Raw genomic sequence first — 12,275 nt, 5'->3', positions numbered from 1 at the left:
CGGATAGATGCCGCCATTGCCTCGGTGCGTCACCGCGTCTCCCCCTCCGGAAAACGCATTCTTATACACTTGTGCGGCTTTCAGAGAGTTTGTGTGTCCGAGCCTTGAACGCTCTCTTATGTGGTCTCCACGTCAGGAAGACCACCATCATCCAACAGTATACGTTTCATTTTAGCTGTGTTCAAAACATGTCAAAAATATGTTCATTATTATTTTTTGTTTTACAGGCTATAGCCTTTATGATCCAAATATAATTATGGGTAGAAACTTTATTCATGACTTGTTAACATTTAACGGATTATTAGTGAACACCTCTAAATATTCATTAATGCATTGCAAACATTTATAACATCATCATTGGGTTAGGGTAAACGATGCTAAACAACATCAAACCTGGCAACCTATTCAGGAACTCTTGTGCTATAATAGGCTTATTACTGTATTATAGGCTATGATTGTTTGAAAGTCACTTGTGCCTGTGTTAATAGCATGTTACTGATTTTAATTTTAAAAAATAATAATTATTACTACTACATAATATCTAATACAGGCTACTGTTAAGTTAAATATATAATAATGTATAATTTTGTATTTAAATTCTTCATTTTTAAAGTAACTACTTAATTTAATAATTACATTTGAAATATAGTGGAGTATAAAGTATGAATACATTATTGAGCATCATTTAGAACTACTCAAGTGAAGACGTACCTCAGAATTGTACTTAAGGCCTGCTACTATTGGAGTAAATTAGTTACGTTCCATCACTGCAGCTTTATGAGATATGATATTGAAATGTTTCAATTCTAAGTTCTTGTTTCTTTGTGATGATTAAGTGGGAAATAACCCTGTCCCTGAGACTGGTTGCACACTTGTTGATGGCGACTAGTTGAACATTCAGTCTGCTGAGCGTTGACGTGGTAAGCGACCTGACATCCCCAATATGGTCCCTCCAGCCAGACGGCCTTTTCAAGAAACGGGTCAGTCCCCACAGAGCTGGTCATCCATATGAAGAGAGAAAGAGAGAAAAAAACTCCGGCTCCTGCATCCATCCATCCGCAGCGCGTTGACTTGACCTCACATAGCCTCTGTGCCCCGACAAACGTCAATCCGATGTGCCCTGAGTCCTTAAATTAGCTGTCAATTAGTGCAAATTAATCAACTCCTCGCCTAATTAAGCAATGCCGACGGGCAGCTACCAAACATGCCATTGTGGAGGAGCCATGAGAAAGCTGCGGGGCTTGCAAGCTCTTTCTGTACTGGGGCGAGGGAGGAGGGGGCTTCGCTTCACATCGTGCCCTGCAAGTGCTTTGGGAAAGCAGAGTCTCTGGCTGTGCTTTCGTTTTTCCCCTGACTACTCTGCTCTACATGTGTGCTGTCATCAAGTTGTCCTGCACCCTGTTCCAACACCGAGGATCCGGCTTGATTCAGCACTACAAAGACCGAATCGCACCAGCGTCTTGCTTCAGAGGTTTCTATCCTTATGTCTGCTTACAATGTGTTAGTCTTGGAAAGCAGATAAAGACTTTTACACCACTTTGATCAACCCAGTAAAGAAAGAGACGCCGAGTTCACCACTGTTGCATAAATAGAAGTTCATATATTGGATATGACTTCCATGAGAAATGATTCTTCATGCAAAAATCTATCTGCTGCGGATCAGTTAATGCATTCAGTTGTATTTCCAGCACAGCCGTGACCTTCCTGCAAAGAAAAAAGTGGTCTGCTTATTCATGACCACAAATGCATTTTAAGCTTTAGCAGTCACATCAGCAGGATATGATATTCATTATAGTGGGCGGCTATGGCTGCAGCTGCTTATCAGTTTTTGACCTGCTGCAGACGTACACCTGGTTGAAGGTTACAGGCTGGATACGTTTATCACTCACTGTTGACATCATTTCTGAACGTCTGAGAACACTTTGTTCCTAATTTTACATTACAAGCCTAAAAATGGCACATGTGGAAACAGGAGGTGTGGAGGGAACACAGAAAGGATATGGGGTTTGAGGGGGGGGGGGGGGTTGGGGGGGGCAGATAAACAAAAAATTTCCAACAGCTGTTTGCTTTTTAATCTGCAGCCGCCGTCAGATCCTGCAGGTCTTTGATGGGCAACCCAATCTACACGAATGACTGAACTAGATCTTCCCTTAATCTAGAGCCTTATTAGGCAGCCCCTCTGCTGCATGTAAATCAGCATACAGCCATTTTCATAGGAGATGGATTATTAAAAGCCATGCAGAGAGGAGACGTGTTGCACTATCAACAGACTTAAAAAGAAAAAAAGGAAAAGCCTGTAAAGATTGCAGCAGACATGATGATGGAGTGAAAGGGGGCAGTAACTTGCCTTGAATTGACAGGTCATCCTGACTCCCACCCTTCCTTGTTAATAAATGACTTGATCCCAACAGGCTGATGTGCCATTAGCATACCCTGATAACATTGATTACTTCATTAATAGCATTTCCACTAAATAGGCCCTAATTAGTTTCAACTGGCCATCCACTAATTGCAGCAGCAATATTTTTCTCTTTCTTAATCAGCAGCTCATTTCACACTGTTTGATATAAAATATGACTTAAGGCGGATCTGTTGAGCCACAATTCATGTAGTTTGGGGTTCCATTAGTCATGTTGTGTTCCCCAGAATGTTCTTTCTTTGTTCTGTAGCAGACATGATAGGCATGTCTATTATTTTTCTTGAGATATTATTACATAATGATTGCACTATGAAGATGCCCATATAAGCCATGTGTTCAGAGTATGCACAGAATGGGCCCATCCTTATTTTAGTTCTCAATGATTTGCAAAAGAATCCACTGCAACGTAATAAACTCTAAAATTATACCACAAACAGGAAATTAAAAATAGAACATCATATATTTATGTCATTCCATGACTTTTAATTTGGGCACAAATACAATGTGCTTTATTACAATGAGTCTATTCTCTCTTTATCCCTCAAATTATCTAATTGACACCGAAACACTAAGAATAATGGATGAACTTGCTCTGCATCTTTATTATTATTAGAATAAATAAAGCTATTAACGTAATCACGTGACCCACATACACATACGTTTCTCTTTTTTCTACAATGAAGTCACACTTTTTTAACAAAATCTACAAATTGTCTCATTGTTATCAATAAACCTGCATATTTCATCAACTTCTTGACGTCAAATACTGCAATAATTACACTTAACATAATGTTTCAGGCCTACACGACTTTCTCATTAATTAGCAAATAATTAGCCATTATTCAGTAACATTCAGGTAAGTATTATTATTATTAGTAGCAGTGGTCGTGTGCATATAGTAATTAATAACAGGTCAGGAAATTATTTAATAGCCTTCCACTCGTGCCCCATATTCTGCATAATTCTCCCTCTCCTCCGGGAAATGTCCCTGATTTAATCTGCTCTGTAGTCTGCGCTGCTGCTGCTGCTGCTGCTGTGGGATTAACGCGGTGCAGGACGGTGCACCGCAGAGTGGGGCCTTATCGTCCAGCTGTCGTTTTTGGGAGGGCCTTTGATTTGCGTGTGATGAGTTTCCCATAGCATCTGGAGATCAATTATCCATTCGTGTGAGCCAGTGGTTGGACAAGGAGATCATAGCTGACTTTGTGCGCGTGTGTGTGCGCGCGTGTGCGTAAAGCATTCAGCGAAAGGTAATACATACTGATTTATTCTGGGAGATTGAGGTAATTTTGCAGCAGTTCAAAGGTAAGTAAGAGGTGTGAAATAGATGATTCAGTGAACAAAGAAAAAAAAAGGACATATCAGCATTGAGTTCATAATGGCTCGCTGTTTGTTATTATACATTTATTCATGTGAAAATTGTGCTTCATGATGTTCATTATCTTTGTCATTTTAGTCTCTGGAAATAGGATCCCACGTTCCTGAGGCTTTTGTGGTTTTCATTCTCATCTTTTCGCCGCAGCCTGCAGCCTGCAGCCTTGAAGACAGCCATGTCGTCCCCTCCATTCTTTCTGGAGCATAAATCCCTTCCTCGTTTATCCATATAGTCCTGAGGAAAATGCAGATATGTATGCGAGAGGGCGTATAATACATCCATGATCCACAGGAATCCTGAATCCTTGCAGCTGATTGGCTGCTGGGTCCTGCCTCTTGTTGGGATGGACCTGTTGGATAAAAGGACCATTTTCTAAAGGACTCTTGTGTGTTATACAGATGATCGTGCACAAGGGACCATCCTGCATGACGGTATAACAAGAAATAGGCCTTCAAGTAGCATCCGAAGACACCATGACGGGGAAACAAGGCGCCGTGCTGTCGGAAAGTTTACATTTGTCGGAGAAAAGCTCTGTGGGCGCAAATGGAGGGAGTATCAGCCACCAGCCGAAGAGCAGCGCCCCCCACCCGCCGCCCAGGTGCACCGGCTTTGGCATCCAGGAGATACTGGGGCTCAACAAGGAGCCGTCCGCGGCCCCGAGGAGCCCGCTGAGCTCGCTGAGCTCGCTGCCGGCCGGGGCGCACCTGATCGCCGCCAGATCCTTGCTGGGTCCCGTCGGCATGGGTATGGGCGTCGGGATGGGATTAATCGACCCCTGTAGAATTCCGTCGTTTTACAGACAACCAGCGTTTTTGGAGAGCGTGCTGTCGGACGCACAAGATGTTCACCTGCAGCCCCACAGAAGGTCCGCAGGGCCGCTGGACACCAGCCAGTCTGCCAGCTCAGGTGATGTGAATTATTCATAAATACAATTTTTGCCTAATTCCTACTTGGGCTACTGTGCATGTATTGGCTTTTTTTTAAATTTAATTTATTTTTGTATACAGTGTACCAATATTCTGATTATTATTATTCTGATTATTATTATTATTATTATTATTATTATTATTATTATTATTATTATTATTATTTAGAGTATTTTATTTATTTATTATTATTTCCGTGGTGTGGCTTCCAATAATTTAAATGCAATGGTTTCATAAAAATATCAGTATGGTGTCAGTGTTACCAGTTATTTAATAGGTTTATTCTGAAAATTCAAATACGCTCTTATAGATGTTATTAACGGAAATGCTTTCTTCTGTTTTTTTTATTTTTTATTTTATTAATCCAGACTCAGACGATTTATCTTCAAATGAACGAAAACTCTCGAAGTCATCAGTGAGTCAAAGCAAGAAACGGAAGAAAAGACGCCACCGGTTAGTGTTGATTTCTGGTTAATAAAGCACATCATGTAGAAAATAGAGGAAGGAATCATTTAGGGCTACAAAGTAATGTTGAATGTAAATTCTCTCAGGTTCTTTTCGAGTTTTTAGCCTCGAAACAGATGAAGAACTATTGATAAGTATTTACTATAAATTAGCCGCAGATTGCTTGTATTTACAGTCTTTACATCAACACATTTTTTACACAATTGGCTCTTATTTATACACAATTCCAATGTTGATTTTCCTTTTGTGCTTATTTCCGTTCTAAATTAAGATTAACTTCCCCTAAAGGGAAGGACATCATATTTGTTCACATATTTAAAATGACAACCCGTTTCCACATGCAGGACCATATTCACGTCATATCAGTTGGAGGAGCTGGAAAAGGCCTTTAATGAAGCGCACTACCCGGATGTTTATGCCCGAGAGATGTTGGCCATGAAAACAGAGCTACCTGAAGACAGGATACAGGTAATAACCTAGTTAGGCACCCTGCGTTTTTAAGACAATAATAATGATTAGACGTCTTTTAATGGAATCTTTTGAACATGGACCATCAATTTAATATTTCACATGGACAGTTTGTGTGTGTTTCATTTATGTTCCATTCGTCTACAGCATATATGGTTAACTTATGAAAACTCTGCTTTATTTTAAATGCCTCAATTCATAGATACATCAAGGTGTTATAAGGCACTACTCCTATTTATTTTTTTTATATTTTATTTTAGCTAACTGAAATAACAAAAATACTCAAAAAGCTCTGTAAAATTATTTTTTTCTCTTTGAGATGCCAACTGCAAAAAAAAATACATACAAAATATGGTTGGCCACTTAAAGCAAAGTCACTTATATAATAAATGTAAAACATCTTCATTGTAAAGGTTCCATAATTATATTTCTAGTCACCATCATAGTGCATTCTTGTAACTAGTGTCTTTAAGACATAATAACTTATTTCCTAATTGATTCGCTCGAATATGATGAGGCAAATATTATCATCTGCCTTATGAATATTCACCTGTAATCGTTCACTTTCCCCATCAGTGCTAATAGCCTCCTGTAATATTCGCGTGCAGGCCGCCAGCTGCTCTAACGTCGGAGGGGAGCTGGGCTAAGCGAAGGCCCCGTAAATCGATCAGCGATGCCCCCTCCTGTCTGAACAAAGAGCGGCTCCTCCAGCGTTCCTCGCCGGGACAGATAATCTCTCATCAGACGCAGTTGGATGTGAAACAATTTGTTCTCGGAGAAGGAGCCGCTAACGACCTAATCAAGCTATCAAGGCGGAAGAAGATTGCAGTGTGACCTGGACCATCCATCTGCCGGGGGGGGGGCGCCTTTTAATCTCGTTCTCATTACGGGCTGCAACAGTACAGCCGCGGATAAATAATAAAAAAGGAAATAAATAAATAAGCCCCGGCCTGCTCCCGTCCTAAATAACATTAACACCCCATTTTCTTATTGAGTGTAATTAGTTAAATCAGACGAGCTCGGGAGGCTGGCTGCTGCTGGAGAGACGCAGGGAGTTCAAATGAAATAACTACATTGAATTTATTAGCACGGGTCAATAGCGCTGCTCCCCCGAGTCCCGGTAGTTTAATTTCCCGTGATATTTGCCCGCCTGCCCGCCATCGATTGGGCCTGAAATTAACTTATTTTTCAATCAGCCTCGGCGTGCCCCTGGGTCACTCCTCCTCGCTGCTTCCACATTGGCTTCTTTTGAGGTGCACAGAAGCAATTTCTCATAAAAAAAAAAAAAAAGGAGGGAAAAAAAGAGAAAAAAGGTTGTATGAAATAAGGGTTATCATCAGAATTATCCGTGAAAAAAAGCATGAAAACGGTTTTGATCGTTTTCTATTTAATATCTGTCCCCTCGCTCGGAGCTCCTCTCCTCGGAGGCGCATAAGCAGAGTGTTTAACAATCCTGTGTTGTGCTCTGCTATCAATTTGCCCTCTCACTGAGCTGACAGATAGCCTGCAGAGCCTGGAGCGGTTTTTGGCTGAAGTGTGTGTCATTACGTGCCATGGGCCATCTATTAAGCGGCCACAGGTAGCCGGAGATCAGCTCTGTCAGGAGCCACAGATCCTTCACACCTGTAGCCAACAGCTTATTGGAAATCAATAGACTCAATGCAAACGGTGCACTTGTTATCTGAAGTCGCTTTGAATCAGAGATTCCCCAAATAGCTAATCTTTAAGAATACACTGCTGGTGTGCTGAAGCTGACGTTTTCATGCACAGACAATAAATAGTTGAGTACAACATTAACATTTCTTTAGTGATGGTTAATACATGATTAAACTTAGATGCCATTCAGGTTTTAATGTGTTTATCCTTTATAATAATGCAGTGATAAATGTTTCTAATGCACAAACAAACACAGAGGGATCTACACGTTCTAATTTCTAAGCTTCTAAAATGTATTAACTCATTGATTTAAATAAAATAGCATCATCCAAATGGAAAGGATGAACAACAGCCACATCACAACCTAGAAACCCAAAATGTAGTCTTAATGATAGCTTATAACTGAGTATACATCATTAATATGTCATTTATTAATCATGAATACAGCCAAACCTCTTATGCCTTTTTTAGAAAGTGGTACCAATAGTTGCATCATGCACATAAGGAAACACAAACAGCATGCTGCAGTTGTAGCAGCCCTGAAAATAAACCACTAATCTCTCCATCTCAGCCATTTCCAAACTATCCATGGTAGGCCTAATCATTCTAGATTTTTCTTTTTTAAAAACGTGCAAATATCGGCCCAAGAGTGTTAGAGTTTTGTAGCCAACCTAACCTGTGTTCCACTGATCTAATACATACGTTCCTCACTGGGAAATACTGGATTTATTGTTCTTATTGAAGGTGCTGGTGACTAATAACTAGTGTCTTGTCCTGCTGTCACAGGTGTGGTTTCAGAACCGCAGAGCCAAGTGGAGGAAGAGGGAGAAATGCTGGGGCCGCAGCACTGTGATGGCTGAGTACGGGCTGTATGGAGCCATGGTGAGGCACTCCATCCCCCTGCCAGAGTCCATCCTGAAGTCTGCCAAGGATGGCATCATGGAGTCCTGCGCCCCCTGGCTGCTTGGTGAGGCCGATGGATGACCCCCGTACATTCAGCATCTTTGTCTCATTATGTCGACGCTTCATGCTTGTTTTAATAGATGTGGCGTGTAGGTGTAGATGCACTATTAAGCCCCATAAAGCAAAGCAACTTCCTAAATATAGACAACATGACGTAGACTTTGCATCGCATAAACCATTTTCATCCACGACGCCGGTCATTGCCATCATTCATTCAAACATTAAATTCTAAACCGGAACTATTTTTGCTTGCTATTTTCAGTCCAAGATGGCTTACCAATCAACAGACGCTATTCTAAATCTGAATACCCGCAACTCTTTGCAGGGATGCACAAAAAGTCCACGGAGACGGCGGTCCCCCCGGCAACAGGACAGTGCGATGCCCCCCAGCAGCCGAGCTCTCAGAGGGCAGAAGAAGCTGAAACGGAGGAGAAAAGGTCAGAGGGCAAGTCCGCCATTTCTAAAGAGGAACTGAGAGAGAACAGCATTGCGGCACTCAGGGCCAAGGCACAGGAGCACAGTGCCAAAGTGCTGGGGACGGTTTCTCATGACAGACTGCTGGAGGGCAAACAGGAGAGACCGGCAGCTGAGGGGAAAGCCGGTGATCCCCTGAGTCCCGCGGAGGAGGAGAAAAGTCCTTAGAGACTATCGCGTTCCTGTGGACTCTTATTCTCGTGAGTGAATGCAGCGGGGCCGGCTGCACTTACCCGACATAACTCACTGTCCTGCAGGTTTTCATCCCCCATTGACTTCTCTAAAACTGGCCTGCATCCAGACTTCTTTAAGAAGAGAACTCATCTGGCCGTCACTGCTGCACAGAAGATGCAAAAGGCACTTTTTTTCCTGATTTACTTCCAAACCTACAGTTGTCGTTTGCTTATGCATAGAGAAGAATTGACTGCGTGGGAGTAAAGTGTTAATATTGGTGTATATAGATCCCACGGTTATATAGAGTGCCAGATGAGTAAAGTTTTATCCAGTACATATCATATTAATTAGGACTACCCATGTCCCACGAGCAGTCATGTGGATTTCATTCTTGGCATTGGTTTTAATGTTGCTTGTACTAAATGGTGACATTCCAGATAAGAACCATCCCACCGACAGAAAGTAATTGTTGTCCTACGCCGCGCTGTATATACTTGATATATTAATCTCTCTCACTGAGGCACAATTTGACATGTTTTTCTTGTAGTCTTAAAATGTTTTGTGTTTTCATCTCATGAAATATGTATAACTCAAAATTCAAAGCATAAAATAGAAATCACCTTTTATTAAATGTGGCTTTTTGGTGTCTATTCATTCCGCTCTCCTTTCAATCAAACGGTCAGCTGTTGAGGTGTCGCCGAAGCTCTGAAATGACACAAAGTTGCCCCCCGTTGTTGGAGTAGCTACTTGTTGTCACTTGATGCTCTGCTGCTTGGGCTCATTAGGACACAGTCCACGGCTGCATGCTTGGATTAGCCCCTATAATCCGTCGCAGTTGAGAGCCTTCAATTTCAGATTAAACTACGGGACCAGCGCTTTTGGAACAGCAAAGAGAGGGAAAGCGAACACCACAAGCAGGATGCCCTCGGCCTGATTTCAAATCACTTTTATGGATGCTATTATCAGCCGATTCTCAACCTCTTGCCTAAATACAAAGTTTTACCGCCTCATGTGTTGGCAATCTTCATTTTCCCCATAACAATTTCTATCAGGCCACTTGAACTCGGTTTTACACCACGCCTATGCGTCTGCATTAGCTGTAATCTATATCACATTTTACACTTCATCCTCAGTTAGCTAATGGAGCCTCCTAATGAGTTGAACAATTGAGTTCTACTCCAATTAAATGGAGAGCAATTTCAAAGGGCAAGGGACGACTATTATCAGTATGCTGCAGCATGTCTCAGCACTGCACGGCCCTCAGATTGGAACCATATGTCACTGGATGGGGAAAAGGTTGCTAATTATGTTGTTGACAGAGATAAGTATAAACATAATAACTAATGATGGCTAGGAAATGGACTGGAGTGTGTCAGTGTAAGAAATGTTGATAGAGAGAACCTGGGAGACGACTTGCAATGAATAAAGTTTGTGGTGAGTTTAAGGACACTGTTTCTGAATTGTCTCTTCTCTTAAATGGACATTTCCTCTTATGGACCTGTTGACAACTGAAGGTGTGCATGAGCCTTCACGGTCAAGGAATAGTATTGTTTGGTGTATTTAGGATGATGCTTGGCCATTTAGAAGTAAAGAGTGAAATATGCAGATACATGGAGACACCACACGTCCTCATCCAGTACAAAATTACACATTTGTGGTTTTATTTTGAGGTCAGAACATAAAATCAGCTACAGAACAGTCTCCCTAAACTGACAGAGATCTGACAAGTTTTCATAATCTTCAGCAGAACACACACTTGAACCTGACATCATTGGTTAAAGGCTAATCTCATTGCTTGCTTCCTACAGCACGTGCAGGCAATGTAGCCTGTCAAACCCCTTTTTGCAGACTGAAATATATCAACTATTACCGGGTATATTCCTATTAATCCCATGTGATCTTTTCACTTTAAAAATCAGAACAACATTTAAATTTGTCCAATACTTTGATTTATACTTGTTAAACTAATAAACATTCCCATCAGCCTGTGTTTAGTGCTAATTAGTAAATTTAGCATGCTAATGCACTAAACTAAGATGGCGAACATGGCAAATATATCTGCTTAAACCTCACTGTTAGCTCTGTTAACGTAAGCATGAGAGCGAGCTGACGTTAGCATTTAGCTCAAAGCATTACAAAACCGTATCACAATTCAATATTGATAAATTGAAATACATTTTGGTTCAATGTTATATTTCTCGGAGTTTAAACTTGCATCATGAGCAATAAACATCATAAGAAATATGCTTTTGCACATCGTCTTTTAAGGTGGAATTCTCATTAAACCCAAAAACCATTTTAGCACGAGAGCCAGAAATGATTTGCAGTACCCCAAACCCTCACCTCCACAGCCCTCAACCCAATTCAGTTATTGAGGCCAAGACATACAGAGTGAGGATTATTCCTCTAAAGTGCAAAGCTATTTAATCCCCCGAGAGTGGAATAGAAGGTTATATGATAAATCAGATTTGCTGAAGATCAAGCTGTTTACACTGGATATGAGGAGGTAATTCACAGTATCCATTATGATGGACAGTCTGCTCGGTGAAGACCATCATAAGATCATTCCAATCCATGCAAAGGCAGATCAGAGGGAGGTTTATGGAAAGATTTCGACTAATGCAACATTAGCATTCAATTTATTTTTTGATGGGGTTGTGAGCAATATGATGTCAGCGGTGAGATTAAGTGCATGCCGATCATTTTTTGGAAGACTCTTATCTTCAGATTGTGCCGAGTTGAAATCAAACACAAGATGAAGTTAGACTGAGTATTAAAACGTGGTGTTATTCTGCCCTCTGCAGCGTAGATTCATCACTACAACTAAAATCAAAATCTGCTTCAGAATTATTCAGAGCTCAATCTTTCACAGAAATATAAAAAGACATGAAATTACACGTATATGCTACATTTATGCATCATTGTATGTGTCTCAGTGGGAATTTGTTTGTGATCAACTCCTTTCTATCACTCATGGGAACTGTGGTCACGTGGCTGACAAAACAATCTCATAACAAGGTCCAATACATTAAGATTGTCACGTGATCTTCCTCATTGGAGTTTGACCAGGTTTCATGGAATTAATCTGATGTTGTCCATTCTTTGTTGGCACTTAAGTAACTAATTACATCTCATTACTGCAACCAAGTCGTTGTCTGTGAAATGTGTGTAAAAGTGAATAAATCCTCATGCACTGTGTGATGTTTTGGAACAGAAAAGGAGACAAATCAGAGAAGAAGCAGCAGCAGGTGTTTGTGCGGCCTCGGGAGGGCGGAGCCAGAGAGGTGACGCTCCGGAAATGAGACGTCATAAATGTTTACGTTCACAGGCCGCCGAGTTCACGCACGAGCAAATT

At 41.2% G+C, this 12,275-nt stretch overlaps 1 protein-coding gene across 3 annotated transcripts; it reads left to right on the top strand.

Annotated features, from left to right (window-relative positions):
- The first annotated feature begins 3,517 nt into the window (after positions 1 to 3,517).
- Positions 3,518 to 9,534, top strand: vsx2 (visual system homeobox 2). Of its 3 annotated transcripts, XM_084012992.1 has the most exons (6): positions 3,518 to 3,724; positions 4,193 to 4,700; positions 5,089 to 5,173; positions 5,530 to 5,653; positions 8,096 to 8,276; positions 8,535 to 9,534. In XM_084012992.1, exons 2-6 carry the CDS (start codon positions 4,268 to 4,270, stop codon positions 8,912 to 8,914), a joined length of 1,203 nt encoding a protein of 400 aa, XP_083869118.1. In that variant the 5' UTR covers positions 3,518 to 3,724; positions 4,193 to 4,267; the 3' UTR covers positions 8,915 to 9,534. The 3 variants fall into 3 exon arrangements, with proteins under 3 accessions (XP_083869118.1, XP_083869119.1, XP_083869117.1); XM_084012993.1 differs by lacking the exon at positions 3,518 to 3,724 and having other exon boundaries at positions 3,752 to 4,700; positions 8,598 to 9,534; XM_084012991.1 differs by lacking the exon at positions 3,518 to 3,724 and having other exon boundaries at positions 3,752 to 4,700.
- Positions 9,535 to 12,275: the final 2,741 nt, after the last annotated feature.

Source organism: Eutrigla gurnardus (genome assembly GCF_963514095.1).
Source record: "Eutrigla gurnardus genome assembly, chromosome: 7".
In the NCBI taxonomy this organism is placed as follows: domain Eukaryota; kingdom Metazoa; phylum Chordata; class Actinopteri; order Perciformes; family Triglidae; genus Eutrigla; species Eutrigla gurnardus.
Note: the sequence above shows the minus strand (reverse complement) of the source record. Positions and strands in the feature narration are given on the sequence as shown.

Excerpts from the sequence above, each read along its gene's own strand:
- vsx2 (XM_084012992.1), top strand. The coding sequence starts at position 4,268 with ATGACGGGGAAACAAGGCGCCGTGCTGTCGGAAAGTTTACATTTGTCG. Across the intron at positions 5,174-5,529 it reads CGGAAGAAAAGACGCCACCG|GACCATATTCACGTCATATC; the intron begins GTTAGTGTTGAT and ends TTCCACATGCAG. Across the intron at positions 5,654-8,095 it reads TACCTGAAGACAGGATACAG|GTGTGGTTTCAGAACCGCAG; the intron begins GTAATAACCTAG and ends CTGCTGTCACAG.